Source organism: Colias philodice, chromosome 26 (genome assembly GCF_061535455.1).
Source record: "Colias philodice isolate Cphi_HAF_F1 chromosome 26, ilColPhil1 Martin Lab GWU primary, whole genome shotgun sequence".
NCBI classification, from domain to species: domain Eukaryota; kingdom Metazoa; phylum Arthropoda; class Insecta; order Lepidoptera; family Pieridae; genus Colias; species Colias philodice.
The window spans coordinates 5,775,674-5,794,245 of NC_143111.1; the positions used below are offsets into that span (position 1 = coordinate 5,775,674).

General features: G+C 33.6%; 1 protein-coding gene across 1 annotated transcript in view; it reads right to left on the reverse strand.

Annotated features, from left to right (window-relative positions):
- The window catches only part of toy (paired box 6 protein twin of eyeless), a 34,128-nt gene that overhangs the window by 9,657 nt on the left and 5,899 nt on the right, over positions 1-18,572 (reverse strand). Inside the window, exons 3-5 of the mRNA XM_089711528.1 lie at positions 9,411-9,627; positions 2,381-2,533; positions 1,217-1,287 (exon numbers count right to left, since the gene is read on the reverse strand). Of these exons, the coding sequence (XP_089567654.1) occupies positions 1,217-1,287; positions 2,381-2,533; positions 9,411-9,627 (441 nt within the window). The remainder of the gene's footprint in view (positions 1-1,216; positions 1,288-2,380; positions 2,534-9,410; positions 9,628-18,572) is intronic.

An 18,572-nucleotide genomic window follows, 5' to 3' on the forward strand; every position in this document is an offset into this window, starting at 1 on the left:
AAAAGTTGGCAAGTTCAGTGATAAACGATCTTTTAAACTGTTGGCAACACTAATGCGGTGTTGGCTAAATGGCACACGAGTGTTTTACATGCTTGAATGAAGCTCGTACGTTTTAGTGACGATATTTCATGCTTTTTTGAATTAAGTATTCGTTTTATATTTATAAAATACTTCAGTTTTAACTGGATGAATAAATGAGAGGACGCTTTTGAAAACTAATTTGTTTTGTAAGCTATTTTTAATGCTAGTCGAATTCTGTTTAGTTCGTAATATTTGATACACAGGTAAGTAGGTACGCGGTTTCCACGTGGAATGAGAAGGAATTTAATGTACCAACTTCCAAGCCATTATATTGTGTAACTGAGTACAAATTGGTTTTGTTTTCACATTGAATATATTTTGTTGTACATATTAAATATTATTTTCACGCGACAATATAGTATTAATTACATTAACTGTGATCAAATACGCAAAGATGGGTAAATAACCCAGGATAAACACGTGGTATGAAAATTCCAAACAATAAAAACATGTTTACAATATCCCCCAATAGCCAACTGTTTGATTTAGCTATGTATTACATATCGACATATATTTACACGCCACGCCGAGCTTATAATATAGCCCTTGTTTTTTTAGTCTGTTTGCTGAAGACGCATCTACATGCGGCCCGAGCCTATGTAAACAGGCAGTGTAAACATGCCCTTATGAACGCATCCATGGTCCGTTTTTAATAAAGCACCCCAAACATTTAATTCGAGCTGTGAATTAACGAGCTTTGATTTTTTATGCAAAATTTGGACCCGCCGTAATTAATACAATTCGAGTTTACTCACACACTTCTAATGTTTGATAAAGATGTAACATACTTATTTATTATAAATGTAAGAACATGTTACATGAAAGTTAGTTGATCAAATTTTTCTTTTAAGTTACCAGTTAATTTGAACATGCAATGTTAATTAATGTAGACACACGTGCACATAACTGTGCATTTCAACGTATAAACGCTAATGTGGTTAATTTCTAATAACAACTACTAGATCTTAATTAAAACCTTAAAACAATTAGCTACGCATTATGATTAAAATTAGCAACCAAAGTTAGTACACACTGACCGCTCGCCGCGGCCGTTCGACTCCTTTTGTTAGGCATAGACAACATAGAGCCACCTTACCGCGGCGTAAACTGGAGTTTATTTTACCTGGATACGTGCCTCAGGCAATCCAATCTTTTCGGCCAGTCGTTCCCGCGCGAACACGTCCGGGTAGTGCGTGCGCTCGAACTCTGTGGAACGCGCCAAAATTTAATTTCGAATCGAACACATTTTGAATACGTTCGTTTGCATTCCAATTGTATCTATGGTCTTTTACATTCTAGTTGGAATTAAAATTGTTAGTCAATTTGGAATACAAACTAGTAAGAACATTAAGTATTAATAATTTATTATTTACTAGCTTTCCGCCCGCGGCTTCGCCCGCGCAGTCAAAGAAAAACCCGCATAGTTCCCGTTCCCGTGGGATTTCTGGGATAAAACCTATCTATGTCTCGGGATAAAAAGTAGCCTATGTCCAAATTTCATGCAAATTGGTTCAGTAGTTAAGGCGTGATTGAGTAACAGACAGACAGACAGAGTTACTTTCGCATTTATAATATTAGTATGGATAAGTCTAATAAGTATACGTAATGGGATAACGTAAAATTAGTCTACCTAACATCGTAAACATTAACAAAACTCATCAATACAGATTGTCATAAAAGAAATAAGAAAAGCAATAATAGTATGAGAGACAAACAGAAGCCAGTATTATCGCGAGCCGATAATTGGGCAGAATGCCACGGGCCGAGAGCAAAGCAAACAACGGGAAAAAAATATTTATTTGCTAATAACAGTTATTGCAAATAATAAATAGAGGGACATTCCCAAATAGGTTTATGAGGTCTCTGGGGTGTCTTGAGTGTTTGATGTCCTTAACTGGGTTTTACAAGTGGTAATTATTAGTTTTGTGGGGTGTTGCCGGATCACTTGCATAAATCATAATCTAGTTTTTGTCATATGTTATTGTAATGTTTTATTTATAGATTGTCATGTCCAGTAAGTTAATGTTTATTGCTTATTATCATTAAACTATTTGGATAAAAAAAATTGTGTGTATTATTCGAAGCAACCCCCATACTCTTTATCATAGAGTCATTCAAACCGGTGTATATTATTCTATTACATATTTTAGTAACAATCTAAATAGAAGAAGAAAGAAAGAAAGATTCATTTATAATAATAAATAAATAATTAATAATAAACAGAAATGAATCCCTAACTCCCTTCTACGCCCCTAGAAAACTGTCTACACACTAACCACTACAATGAATATACCTGTACCTTTTTCAAGGCTATCTATCTGGTCGTTGGTGAAGGAGGTGCGGTTCCGCTGCAGCTTCCTCTTCAGCCGGAGCCGCATTTGGGAGTCCTCGTCCCCTGATGATGCGTGCTCGCTGTTCCCGTCGGAACCAGCTTCAGATTGGAGGGCATCTGCTAAAATATATTGTGGTTAATGGCGGGCTTTTTGTTTACATGTGTAAGTAAAATAATAGGATATAATTATTTATAATGAAATAGTTTTTATTTATGTATTTATTGTGAATAGAGACTTTCTGTGAAGTTTGGATACTGACAGAAAGACGTTAATTTTATGGTGTTCCTTGTTATCAGGAAATATAGTTTAGATTAATGTCAGTTCGTTAAGCACAACAAAATATGGAAACATGGTTTAGTTTTTGACGGACTCATACGATGATTACCTATGCTTATAAGTTTTGTAAGATAAGACGGGCTTATTGGACACACTATAAGAATTAACAATTCTTATAAGAATTAAACAATTGCTATATTTCATAAAAAATCTTATAGGAAAATCATTTTGCTTCTTCAAACAACATGTGGTAATTCTAAATAGATTAACCATTTAGTTGTTTATTTCCATAATAGTTAGATTGATGAAAGGGAGAGATACAGACTCAAGATAGATTGCAAAATTGAACCCTTATCATGACAGTCCAAAACGTTCATACTAACAAATGTAAAGAGTACTCCATCATGAACTATCAACATACCCTGTATTACCATCAACAAATGCGTCAGCGATACGCAACCCCCAAAGAAAAACTACGACCAGTCATCATGACCCCTGCTTCTTTGAACGTACGTACGTACACACGGCTCAAGTTATACTAGTTGGGCATTTACAAGGGTGATACACAAAATTAAACGTTTGCTCCTAATGTCGACATGCCCTTGGCTAATTGATTAATTTGCTTTATGGTGAGTACTCAAGTTCGATTCCCGGGTAATGGTTGTATGGGCCGCTGGATACAGTGAATAGTGGGCTAGTTATGCAATCTGTCACTTTTTCTGTTGGAGGCTGGATGTATTGTATTCGGTAAACAATTTTATTTTTACGCTTGTAATTGATAATTTTATTAATAGCTTCAATTAAGGATTATGTGCTCAAAGGATCATGACGTGTGGTAAAACATATTTTTACGTATAGGTTCTAATATTTTAATTTAATATGGATAATTCCACATAATTTATAGCCAGCATTCACATCGAAAGAATAAATTTAACGTTAAAAATATATATTTAAACCTTTAATGTGGATGATTTGTTAGTTGTTACGCTATAACGGCCGAGTTTCATTCCAGCTAATATAAGCAAGGCATCTATATATTTGGACTCAGTAATGTTATTAATTAACTTAAATTCAAAAAAGCATAATATGTATATGAAATATACCAACACTATTATTTTCATCTCTACATTCACATCGCCCATCACAAACATCATACATATTATGTTCCAAAAATATTCCAACAACGAGTTTAATTCAACAGCCGTGTTCCAGTTAAACTGTGCCGATTCCACGACACTCGAGCCATGATGGATGTCTCCAATCGGTTGACAATTATGATTGATTGATTGTACCCTCTGCACAAATGAGCAAGGGGTTTCGATACGTATTTCTTAAAATGTTTTTGATAGAAGGCAAAGTTCAGTCTTGTGGTAGCGTTTCAATACTGTAGTGTGTAGTGGCTTTGCTATTTCAACAGATTTAGATAATTGTGTTCCTAGTATACCTAGTATTTAATAGTAGCCTTAATATATTTTTATATATAAATAAATGGAAGATTCTCTCCCAAAACCAATCAATTATTACATCAATTCGACCAGAAACCACTTATATGTATACATATTATAACCACAAATAGAAGGCATAAAAATGAAAAGCTTCAATTCTCTTTTACATCTTAAACCGAAAAGGGAACAAAGATTGATATTTTCAATCCAGACATCTACCGTGGAAACATAAAAGAATTCATTTAAAAAATCCACCGCTCCTCAACACAATTCGAAATAACGACCTACAAAACCGCACAAATGATTGAAGAAAAACTTTCCAATATAGCGGACAAGAGAGAAACATGAAACGGGGAATAATAGTGGGAAAAGGGGAAAAAACTGGTGGAAATAAGGAGAGTGGAGCTAGCGAAGCGAGGCTATACGTAGGTGGGACGATTCGGCGATTATCTTAGATCGATACTGTCACTCAAGCTGAGGGACAAGCGACGGGAGGTGCAAGCTTTAATTATCTGTGATAGTTGTGAGATTTTTTATAAACTTTTGAACCATTTCTACTACTTATATCTTTAAAGATAAGAAGATGATAACTTAAACAGGCAATTAGAGAGAAACAAAAAGTTCTTCTTTTTGGATTTGTTTGGATTGTGATATTTTATTCAATTTGAAACATTTTTCCTTAAAAGATCAGGAAGACTTCAAAAGTGTTTCTTTACTTACTCTCCAGTGGTATTATCTTACATTTAATCTATTTTTATCGAGTATTTATTACGTCCATAATACATAATATATTTCTTAATAAAAATCGCTACCTTCTTTAACTTGAACGGAACAGAACCCGCGACCTCCTCCGGTCGGACAAGACGCATTTCGCCTAATTCGACGCGTTCCCGTAAATCAAGTTTGGGGCTAAATGTTAATTGCGACATAAAATATCTCATTACAAACGTAATTTCATTATTACAGTGCTTTAGATTGCATCAATACAGATTGACCAATAACAATGAATGTGTAAGCTTTTATATACCATACATATGTACACAGTACATTACATTTTAAAAGTAATGCAACACCAATAATCATGCTAAAACTCTTAGACATAATTAATATAAAACTTTAAAGTGACAGAAAGTCCAACATCTAAAAGAAAAAAAATATGTCCCAGCAAAATTTACCAAACAAAATGATGAAAGATCGTACTTCACGTCTCTACAGAACAAATTGAAAAGAAGCAATTCACATGGGGTCCCCGCGCCGACAAGCTCCTCTCCCAATATTGTGTATCAAATAGCTACTAAGAGCTTTATTTATTACAATTTAATGACATGTCATTGCCGCCCTGTGCCCTTATTTATAATCAAAGATCAACCACTCGGCAAGATCCCTCGTGAGCGAAACTGTACGACTAATTCTGTACACTTTACGACCGTCGAGGGAGAACATGGGTCACGCCGGTTGGTCACTTGTAATCAAGCATTCGCTTTATTTGGGGTCCTCTAAATTACTTAGTAGGGTAGATAATGTTTAGTTTTTATTGGAGAGACAATTGCCGTTTGCGAACTGTTGTTAATGAAATGTTTCTAATTTATACAGTAATTCGGAGCTAGAAGAAAAAGTCGAAAAATATATTTTTCGATAATTACTTTGTTCGCTTTGTTTTCGATTGTCGTTAGGCTCTAAATAAGTTTTAGAGCATGTAATTAGAGAGACCGTTCAAGGCAACCGTAGCTCTACAATAGTGGATCTATTTCTATTGAAAAAACAAAAATTTTGATAACATATTTGTATATAGGTCAGGTCAGAGTGGGTCAGAATATACATTTTTAAACCGACATATTTATTTAAAGATATTCCAATTCTAAAAAGAACACGACAGTATTTTTAATCTATGGAGCGTTCCAAAACAGCAACTGCTCCTTAAATTGCACCAATTGACGTTTCAATTTAAGGGGGAGTACTTGCAAATCGCGAATCGAATAAAAGATATCGATTTCAAATCAAACATTGCAACCAGCGAGGCGGAACGCAGCTATTAACTTTTCAACACGTGTTACTCCGTCGAGTACACTTTCGATTTTAAAGTCAATTGCACTGTAGCACTCGACGAGTTCAATTAAAATGCTATTGTTTCATTCATAACGATTGTGTCGATAGTGGCATAATTCAGCGTTTAATGTTCGAGTGGAATAGAAACGGTTTGCCGAGTTTTGTAACTGAGTGGCTTATAGCAATAAAGGCTCTATCGCTGTGGTAATTTACACGATTTCATTTGTTGTGTTTTTTGTTGGAATCATTAAAAAGTTTGCTTGAATGGAAAACTTCATTCAGGGGTAGGTTTCTTCAATATCTTAAACCTGAACGAGTAATTAAGCGGGTAAAACTTATGGGGTAGTCTTATTTATTCCATATCTTAAACCTTAACGAGTAAGAAGCTTCCTTAATTTAATGGCATTACAAGAAAATGGTTCCTCTAAATATACAAAAATCTATATTTTTACGAAATGACGCGTCCACTTCACAACATGTAAATGAACTTGATTACTCATGCATAAGCATAAGTTTCATGAAAATCATTTTTATGTAAAAATTACAAAAGTTACGACTACCTATCTTTCATTTGTAATTCGGTTGTATAAAATCTTTAGATAAGTAGGTAGGTACACATAATACACTCGCAGGTAGATTATATAAACTAAATATATGAAACGTTATTTTCTTGTACCTTCCTAATTTGAACTGATTTTTAGTGTTTATCCCTGCATAATATTTAAATTTAATTATTATACCTAGCAATTCTGTTTAGTTCATATTAACCGGTGATATTAAGAAACGCGAGCAAAATTGCAAAAAGCAAGTTTTCATAAAAAGCATTGTTATCAAATGGTTGCTATCATCGATTGACCGCTATCGGCGCTGCAAACCGCGCTACACACTATTGTGTTTATGTTCTAAGCCGGTTTGCGCAAGCAATTTGTGCAATTATTTGTGTAACCAACCTGTAAACACAGCGTAATGTTATCTCTATTTTATGGTTGTCGCGATTTCATTTGGTGGCGGTTTTAGGACAGGTAAATTAAAAATTATTAGTGATTGATTAGAGGAATGTAAAAATACGTTTTCGTGGAAAAAAAATATCCAGATATGAAAAACTATACATTAGATAAAATATTTTAAAACAGACGGATAATATTGTGTATACCTATAACTGTTTCCTTAAAATATTGGGTTAAGTACCTATAAATAAAATTCGATGAACTTGAAACTACAACACCAACCAATGCAAAGGCTTCAAAGCTGTACAAATTGAAGTCGTATACATTTCGTAATAAGATAAAAAATGAATTGCATCTAAAAGCATATAAAAGCATTTTGGCGCAGTGTGATAAGGTTTCCCGTCACGATCGCGATCGCATCACACGAGGTGTTAATCAGCAAAAGCGGAAACTTTATAACTTCCAACATGACTTTTCTCTTTAATTTTGTACACTAGTTGTAAATTTAACTTAAGCCTGCTATTGCCAAGAACCCGAAAATATTAGATTTGTACACGGTAAAAGCTAAAACGAAATAAAATAAGACGTACCTAAGTAATACCTATCCTGAAACTTGTACATATATTTTCAAAACATTCCGTGTCTTATTTTGTTTGCCAGTGAATACATAGATTTTTGTACCCATTAGAAACCAGCATTGATATTTAACACACAATATTCAAATCATACATAACGCTACTATAACTAAAGCATAATGATTCGGCACTAATATTTTCGTTCCCACAACCGGAGGAACTAAGGAGGCTAAATTTACAATGCCCAGGTGGTGGGTTCACGAGAAATTACCTCAGATCCCAGTAATTGATAAGCGGAAACGAAGAAATCGTTCTGAGAACATTTCTCTAACCTTTGTATATTACGATATTTTCACCAATTATGAAGTTATAAGTGATATGTGTGAATATAATTTGATTGGCAATTTGAAAGAGCAGGATTTTTTTTATATCTTTTAGAATGATCTGATATTGAGATATTATAGTAAACGATAGATTTATAAGGTAACATTTTAAAAGAATTGTTGTTGCTGGTAGTTCTTTGAAAAAATCTTTTTAGAGATGCAAGCACTTCTTTGGCAACTATAGGACGTTTTGATAATTCATAATGCCCATATTTAATATAAAATACTAGTTTATAATCAAAACGTTTTATTCTTATTTATTTAGTAATAAATAGATATGATTTATATACAAAACCTGGATCTTTTAGCAAATGTAAAACAAAAGTACCAGGGGAGAATGCACAAAAAGAAGTTATCTGGCACGCCACAAGCAAGACCCCCGCCTTTCCACACCCCACGCCAATATCATTCAAGGAATGGCTCTTAGGGCTACCCTTAGTATTTTATGCCTATAAATATAGAATACAGTATACACAGCATTTGGAAAATACATAGAAATTAGATATTTCAGAGCGTTATTTGATAGGTATATAGGTATTTTTTTTAGTATCGATAAACATTAGTTTTACTATAACTGACCACTGTTTTTATATGTATAAAAGAAGTAATTATAATTACGTATCCAGTTTATATAATTTAATATAACTGTCTATATCTCAGTTTAGCTAATATAAGTATCATAATAACATTTTCAACCCTAGTCGACAATTTAAGGCAAGCAAAGACAAGGTTCGCGCCTCACGTCAAAGTGAAATGGAAAAAGGTAGCGCCAACTGTCGACCCCAGCACCTTACATAATATACTTGAATGTGTGAATAGTTCCAAATAACACGTCTTTTGCGAGAGTATCTAACTGTTTGTGAATATATAGATAGTGTTATAGTTTTTAAATCACACTTTTAAAATCTTATATATAAAATTCTCGTGACACAATGTTAGTCTGCATACTCCTCCGAAACGGGTGGACCGATTCTCATGAAATTTTCTGTGCATATCGGGTAAGTCTGAGAATCGGCCAACATCTATTTTTCATATGTACCACGGGCGAAGCCGGGGCGGACCGCTAGTATTACTATAAATTTTTCGTGAACAAAAAGATATTATTTTCACTGCGATAGTGCTTTATATCTTAGTGCTTTGTATGCCTTTATATACACAATAGATATTTTGATACGGAAATAAGGAAAAGCAATTGTATTAATGTTTTTATCAATTCCATACTGGGATAACAGTATTTATTTTTTGTAAAAAGTGACACTGCCAAATTGTTCCAATATTTAATCGCTTTTGCTGCAGAAAGTTATTACCATTTCACAGCACATACCTCGCTTATGTTCTTCAGTGGGTCGGTTCAGCTGTGGTGGCAGTGGGGCTGGTATCGCAGGCGCTGCAGGAGCGGTCGGCAGTCCGGGGTACCACCAGCCCGTGGCCGCCTGGCCGTTGAACATCCTTAGCTTCTCATACACGCTGTCGTTTTGCGCTGATGCTGCCTGCTCTTTCTGGGACGCGAGGTTTCGGAGCACGCGGTTTATTGATGATACCTAAAGACAGTATGTAGTTGTTTAGTTTTGGTGAAGAAGCAATTAATGGAAGTTTACTGTACATAACCGGCGATGCCAATGTGTAATATTATTAGTCGATTTGGTGTAAGTCTTATAGCTATGATGTTTTTATTATATCGATATTTAGTCAGCGTAATGTAGTATGCAACAGTTTGTACCATGTAGTACCTATAGATTAGAGAAGTAAATAAACTTTAAGATAATATGAATATTGGTTGTTTTATTTGATAATGGCAAACGAATTAATTTTAGTATGTACAATGTACATATCTAGTTAACATTTTGTTTACACTATCTATTGATCGTTACACATAATATACAATATACATGTTGTAAAGACAAAAGCTCCCCACTTGCATCTATTAGAAACCAGTAAACAACTATTAATAGGAAACAAATTGCTATCCACCCTAACTTGTACGTGTAATTTAAAATTTAATATGATTACTAAATTCCAATCGGGAGGCTCAAAGGGACACAGATTAGGGCATCCCTCCCTCACCCCGCACCCCTTCAGGGCCTAAAAACCCCAATATCCATCTACTTTCGGCGAAAAAGCACGCATGCGTAAAAACCTGAGTCACGAATGTAACCTATGTATATAGTAGAGATATAGAGTACTAGATAGGGTTTAATTTATTTATATAAAACAAACGTTCTCATATTTACAACGTAAATATCAAATCATATTAACAAGGGAAGAAATAAACGCACAAAAATCGCGGCTTGCAAAAAGAACTCAAATGCATATTATTAAGCTTTATCACCGTAGAGACAAAAGTTTAATCTATAATTTATTAAACTAAAAACTTTTCGGATGTTTTATCAAAACAAGTTTTCAGCCGCAATATTTCAATTAGCCTTTTTTTATTAATTATCATATCTAGAATAGATATTAAAAACTGTTAATTGTACTGAAATCGCTAAAAGGATGAGATAAGAAGGAATAATGTAGAGTTCATTGCTTCGTACTTCCTTTAAAAATAAATACTAATAAGGCACGAATCCTTGCGGCTTCTAGTTATTTATAATCTATGGTCTATATATTATAGAGAACTATGTACGTATAGACACCGCGGGGCGTCCCTGGATGATAATATCTATGTTTTTCCGTTGCTATTGGCAATGGTGGGATATTTTTCCGTATAAAAAGAAAGGTTTGGTAAAATAGGATTTATTGCGAAACTGTGTAACATGAAAGGAATAAGAAGCTCTTAGACTGAAGTAGTATTTTGAATAAAATAAAAGGATAAGTTTATTATAAGATAATACCAACACTTTAGGTACTAAGGGTACTAAATAGAATAAATGTTTGGATGTAACTTTTATATCGTTTTATACGAATAACATTCGATTTAAAACTGAAAACAATTCGAAATTTAAACGCATTATATCTAACAGAATCGAATAAATCGAAAAAATATCTCTGTAAAAAAGTAGATAACGAAACAAAACTCCTAAATTCATACACTATATTACATAGATAGTGTAAGGAAAATCGTAATTAACCAGTTTATCTTAATGGCAATCAAAATGGCGTCCATATTGGACCAAATGTAACACCGGTGTGCTAATCCTGTGTTTCGCTAATGGACGCACCTTTCCGAACATCGAGGTATTTACTGAATTTTGATTTCGGTATTCTAATTGTATAATTATTTTCAGTCTTGTACTAATTGTATATCTTCTTATATATAAAAATGAATCGCAAAATGTGTTGGTAAGCGCATAACTCGAGAACGGCTGAACCGATTTCGATAATTCTTTTTTTATTATATTCCTTGAAGTACGAGGATGGTTCTAATGTAGAGAAAACGTAAATATTATGTACCACGGGCGAAGCCGGGGCGGACCGCTAGTTTCCAATACAAATGTATAAATTTTAGATTTTAACGCGATTATATCAAAAACTATATTCGCAATTGGTAGAGTCTTTTTCAATTTAATAGGAGCTTTAGATTCGTCGAAAAGATAAAAAAATGATGTAGCTACGATATTATTTAGCATACCTACTTTGTTACTAGTTTGCTTGATAAATATTTTGAATTCAAAGGATTAGGAGAGAAAATGTTAATAGATTAAAATAAAAAATAACATATATACGATATGCATTTATTTTTTAATTTCAATTCAAGAAAACAATTTAGATACCTATATAAAATAAGTATTTTTTATTAGACTAAAGCCGTGAGAACTATTCAAAATAACTTGTCAAAATCTAGTCTATGAAAAGGTCAAGATTTAATGCTGATTGACTTATTTATTTTTATGTTCGTATAAAAATAAACACTAATATTTATTACTTAGAAATATGAATGAATGAGGTTCTTATCATAAACATTTTGTAGACATAGCAATTGGAATCAGAATTAAAATATAATATTATTATGTTAAAAGTATTACAATAGGAATAATAAAGTAGGTATAATATAGGTAGAAGTCATATTACTGTTTTGAACAATTAAAAATGTCTAATATCAAGAAATCTGTCTCAGTCTATACGTTAAAGATTTACATATAATTAAATCAAGTATAAAATACAATTAAAATGTTAATGCTCTAATCCTAATCCTTCTCGAAAATTCAAATTCGATTTTTGAAATAACAAATAAGAGAAGCATTTCAAACGTGTTTTGCATCTGACAGCTCAATGGCCAATCAGATAGAAACGCGTGCTCCTATTCGAAATTTAAATTTAAATTCCAATAGGAGAAAAACTGTAAAATCTTTGAATAATAATTGATTGTTAAATTGGATTTGTTTATGGAATAAAAATAGATACTTCAAAGATTGTTAAACAAATATATGGCAGTAAAAAGCAGAATTTAAATTTAGTATGTTTGTAATTTGTTTTCATGTTATTTACGTTATTATTTTTTAAATTTCTTATTTTAAAATCTGTTTGAATTAAAAAGTCTCAAATAGTAAGCTTTATTAGTATGGCGGTTACGTCTTTACAAAACTAAAGTGAGCACATTAGTATCCACTGATGTATGCTATTAAAAAGTAAAAACTTTCGTAGGGCGTAAAGGGGAATTTGAAAGGGGCCTGAGTTTTCAAATATTTATACTTCGTTTAATGTTTTAGAAATATTAATATGATTTATTACATGCCGTTAAAATATATAAATGTATTTTTTGTATGAACATTTGATGTAGAACTTTATAGTTTATAGTAGTAAGAATATCAAATATTAAATTGCCTATTGGCTCATTTTTTTCATTCATTTTACCTCGGATATGTGTCCTTGTGATTTTGTTGATTTATCTACTTAGATTTTTTTATAAATGTCGCTGATCATGAAGTGTTTTAACCACTAGGTATTATTAAAACTCCCATAGTAAAGCCTAAAAAACAAATTTGAGCACTTCCCTGACACCAGCTGTATTGTAATAACTTTAAATTTAATTAAATATTAATGAAATCGTGAGGTGAAGCCTAAAATCCGTCAACTACCGAAATTATGAGACGTTCTGAAATCAGATACTTTAACTGACAGATACGTAGAGAAGCACAATATTAAATTACACATAATAAATATCTAAGAACTTTTAGATTTACAGGACGATTAAATTTATCCTGTAAACATTATAATTTCTATATGTATGTTATTAATATAAAAAAAAATAATAAACAGATAAAAAATAAAAAAGCAAACATGTAACGGAATTTCGCAAAGTTGGTATAGAATTACAGCACGGCACGCAAGTCGTAACCGCCCAAATATGATGAAAAACAACAATATTTATCCATCACAATAACGAGGAATGAATGAAAGCTATTTAAGGAAGTGTTTGGAACACGCAACTAGCTGTAAATAGTCACAATACAAGTATAAAAAACTAAGAAGGAAAAAAAGTATGAACAATTATGCATGTAGAGTCATTTTTACTTCATTGTTTTAAACTTTGTTTTGCCCGAGTAAAACAAAGCAAATCCATAATTTTGTACTACAGTGAAACCTGGTTAAGTGAGACATCAAGGGACCAGCAATTTCGTTTCACTTATAGAGGTATTCCACTTACCCAGTGTCTCAGATATACAGGTATAAATAAATATCTGTCTCATTTACAGAGGGTTCCAATAATAATTTGACATTTTTCAAATAAACATCTGTATGATAGTAAAGTGAAACTAAAACTGAAGGTAATTGAAGCTCAAAATTTGTACTTACGTACTTGGAATTACGTGTGGAATTTGTGGGTAGAATAAGAATGAGTAAACAAACAATGTTATCTCAGTTACAGAGGTTTATGCATATAAAATTTACTCGCTGTCTCAGTTATAGAGGTAACTATGATGATAAATCGAAAGAACAAATCCCAGATATAGAGGTTTACCTCGTCCCACTAACAGAGGTAATTCAGTGCCAAAGTGTTGGGACCCCAGCATGAGTTCCAGTTATGGAGGTTTCTCACTTATCCAGGTCCCACTTAACCAAGTTTCACTGTATTTGATCCAACTAAGAATACGAGGGACTAACACCCAATATAATTTGAAATACATATTATATGAATTACGTAAAACCTTACATGGACCAAATATATTGCTTATTATTAATGGTTTATTTTATTTTTCGTGGCTCTATCATCAAATTCAAACTTCATTGCTAACTTGAATTTATTAATTATCACGAATTAACAGCAATGACGTCAAATTAAGGCGCTATTCTATCCTTCGCTGAACCAAAACATTCTTAGATTCCTGAACGCACACCGTGTAAACCACCCTTAACAGACCCGTGCGTTCCTACGTCACGGTGACAGTTGACAGGTGTCAGTGGACGCGCGCGCGCATCATTACCGCGGACACGGCGATAGATCATCTCGTTGATATCGTGATAGATCCGCCAATATAGGTGGTCCTAACACGTGAGAACAAAAGGCCCTGTCGCCTATTAGAGTCTGTCTTGTAAATTATCGATAGGCCTGTTAAGTAAATCGGACGTGAAATTAACAAGGACTGTGTGTTCGATATTTTGTGGTGTAGGATATTATACCACGTTATTACTACGTATATGACTTTTAACTATCCCGATTTTTTTATATTTATTAATTAACCAGCTAAGTGTATTGTCAGCATTTAGGTGCCAAGCTAGAGCTGAAGAGTAAAGAGTTTATGAAAAATTTTCCATAGCTTAGAAATTGATGCCTTCTCCAGTTAAAGGTTGCCTTTGCTAGAGTGTATAACCATAACCAAATATACAAGTCTATTTTTAATACACTCAGCTACAGACAGTGGAAAACCTCCCCAAATAGCAAAAGAAATGAAAGCGACAAAAAGCTTTTTCAGTATCAAAAACGTAGCGCCATTATGCCGAACGAAAATTCCGTAAGGGTCGCGACCCTTGGAATTAGAATTACTATTACCTACATTGGCATTATCTATAAACATTTTAACGTACGCTTAACCCGCGGAGACCCAAGTTCGGTTCCCGGCGGGTAAGGGTGCGGTAAGTTGGGGGTTTGATTCCCTCAGGACGCACAGATTGGATAGTTTGGCTGTGGTTTCTAGCTCTTTATGACTGTTAAATTGTTATTTAGATAACGCAATATCGTTTATTGGGAGGTTATTGGTGGAAGCGATGTTAGTATGGTATTGTAGTACTGTTACGTGTAACAAGCAAAGATTCTAATTTGCTGAAAGTAGATTAAGTAATTTTTATAATATTAATTAGGATTGTGTAGTGAATATTCGTTGTTTCATAGGAACTTAAAATTCCAGTAATGACTGCTTACCTATTCTACAAATTGTAAAATGTAAAGAATCTACATAATTGCATACAAAATTTGATAAAAAGCCTCTAGGTATATTTTCAAATGAATATTTTCAATTTGTATTTGTAGGATTTCGATCATTTGAAGCTTTGCTGTGTGCCTAGAAATTATGCAAATAGCTACCTTACAAATAAACTGGACAGGCAAATACGTATATCATCAGATAAAGTACCTACTGTTATCACTCATACCAGTACTTACATCTATTGCATAATTATATAGAGCTACTAGCGGTCCGCCCCGGCTTCGCCCGTGGTACATATGAAAAATAGATGTTGGCCGATTCTCAGACTTACCCGATATGCACAGAAAATTTCATGAGAATCGGTCCACCCGTTTCGGAGGAGTATGCAGACTAACATTGTGACACGAGAATTTTATATATAAGAAGATATAATTGGGTGGGTTATGTATAAATATAATAGGGTTTGATAAATATGAACATATAACTACTTATATTATAATAGATGTTTTAGTATCTATAGGATTATTTCAGGTCTTTGGTGGTATATAGGACCTCCTTCATGCGTTCGTTTGTCCCACAAAACCTACCAAAAGGCCGTAACGTCGTCATCGTCTTAAAGTGATCTAATTACCGTGCGTGCCGAAACGCGGGTCAGCTAACATGAAGCCCCCGAACTGCGGCGCGGTAGTTCGGAGGTGTCGTGTTCCAACATCGACCGGTACTTGATTTTGGAGTCATTTGTGACGTGACGTATAGTGGTGTAAGTCTATGGTGAGGATTCTTATCTGTTAGCTATAATATATTGCTATAGTGTGTTCTCTACATGAAAAATCTATGGTTGATGTCGTAGAACAATGTTTAGAGTTGAATAATTTTAATTTCTTTGTTACCAGTAAAAATGTAAAATAGATTAAAACGTGGATTAGTATTAGTGAAAAAATCTCCTCTTAGGCAGTGAAACCTTAAACTGAGCAGACATCCAGCAATTTATTCCACCATGCAAATCGTCTTAAACAAATGAAATGCTAAAATAATTATTTGCTCCAAACACCATCGAAGCCCATCACCATACTTCAAACGCCCGCCATTTTCATAAATATTCCTAGAGTCTGGACTTAACCATCAATTCCTATGCCATAAGCAGTTGACGTTAATCCGGTGAATGAGAGGGGAAAACAACTCGACGGTTACTTATGAAGAATTACTATGGGTGTGAGCGGGACAACAGATGTTTTGTGCACTCACGCGTGAAACGTGGCATTATAGTGCGGAACGCGGGAAGAAAAATGACGTATGTTTTCACTTCAATGAGTTTAATGCAATGAAGGTCTCGTATCAAATTATTTTTTTATCGCAAAAAAGCTGTTAAGTTTCACTTTGTACAATTAATCTGTTGCACAATCATTTTAAATACAAATCTTATACAAGGTTTTTATTTATTAATTATTTAGTAATGTGTTTAAATATATTAGTCCTGGATCCCGTTTATTTATAGTTACATAAAAGAGACACAGAATTCGTTTTTAAAAACTAATGAATTAATGCATGCTTGGCAAGAAATATTTATATTTATTATTCAAATAGACACACGATATGTAAATTGTAAATGCGCTCTTTCCACAAAACGATATCACACCACCACAATGTTTCTCAACCTAAAATGTACGTTCAAAATAAATCGTCTGTCAATTTATAACACATGCAAATACCTAGACGTACACCTAAATCACGGAGGTAAGTACATACGCCACTCTTCCGCCGCGCCGCAATCGATTGTTCGTTATTTTTGTTCGCTCTCAGTTGGTAAGAAACATCACGCCCATTCGACCGTTATGACTACGAAACGCAACTGACAATAAATACCTATCTCTTTCTGACGTACGTGTAAATGCATCTATCCGTTCATCTATTTGCCCAGTCGTGCGGGTGCGTACGACAGTTATAAAAATAGCCCCTTTGGCGCCGAATCTTCTTGCTGAGGGTTGAGGGCTTCAATTTTGCCTCTCGTTATAGCCTATAGGTGAACGTGTAATATACGAAATTATTGTAGAGGTGTGGTTTGTATTAGCTTTGTGTGCACGGATAGCTTTAGATCGATGTGTGCGTTTAAAATTTTCGATTCGATTTAGTTGTTGAGTAATATTTTATTGTCACTGACAATAAAATTGTAGTAGAAATTTAATGTGGTTAATTGTTAGTTAATTTTATAATTGCATAAAATGAAATAAAAAGCACGAAACAATTAACACAATCCGCGTCCACGTTAATTGCGATTGAAATATAAATGACGTCGACAACGATCGCAAAACGCATCCTTTCTCGAAATTATCTCTTCAAAAATAACCGACAAAAATGGAACATCGATTTTAATTATGCGATAAAATATGTTGATCCGTACGAAAAATATTGCGTACTCGTATAAAGCCATGCGAAGTGACATGGCGGCTAATCGAACGAGACATCGGGACATCTGCCGTGAACAAAAAATATAAAGGCCGCTATTCGACAATATTGTAATTTTTTTTCGCCGAAATTGGACCAATTTTTCGTTAATCGTGCCGAAGTTTTGAAACGTGTGTCATTGTGATCTTACGCACTGCGGGGGAGGGTTTTGTTTGGCCCAATTATAGTTTTGAATGAAGTGTTTTTATCTGTTTGTGTAAATTAGTTAATTTGTTTTGGAGCGCGGTTTATTAATTTAAATAGTTTGTTTTTTGTTGTTTTAGACACAATTAGGTTTAACATCGTTTTAATTATCGTTAAGCACTTCTTTAATAAGGTGCGAAGCTTATTTTCTTTTGATATTGTACAAAGCATAATATTACCTAGGTTAGGAGTATCTAATATTATTTGCATCGGGTACCTAACTATAGGTATGTAATTTAGCAAATTACCGATATCTACATTCTACAATTCCTTATTTCATTTACCTAACATGGCAGTTATGATTTAAAAAAAATTGAAGAAGACACTATAAAACAGAAATAAAAATACTTTACAAGAACCTTCTTCTTTCACTAAGCAATTCTTCGTCTTTTTTTCACTAAGCGATATTCCCAAAGAAAAGAAATATCACCGAGTTTATTAACTTTGCAATTTATTTATCAAATAAAACGGCTGTCATCGTGAATTTATGAACTTCTCTATAATAGACATCGATTTGTATAGATAGCAAAAACTCA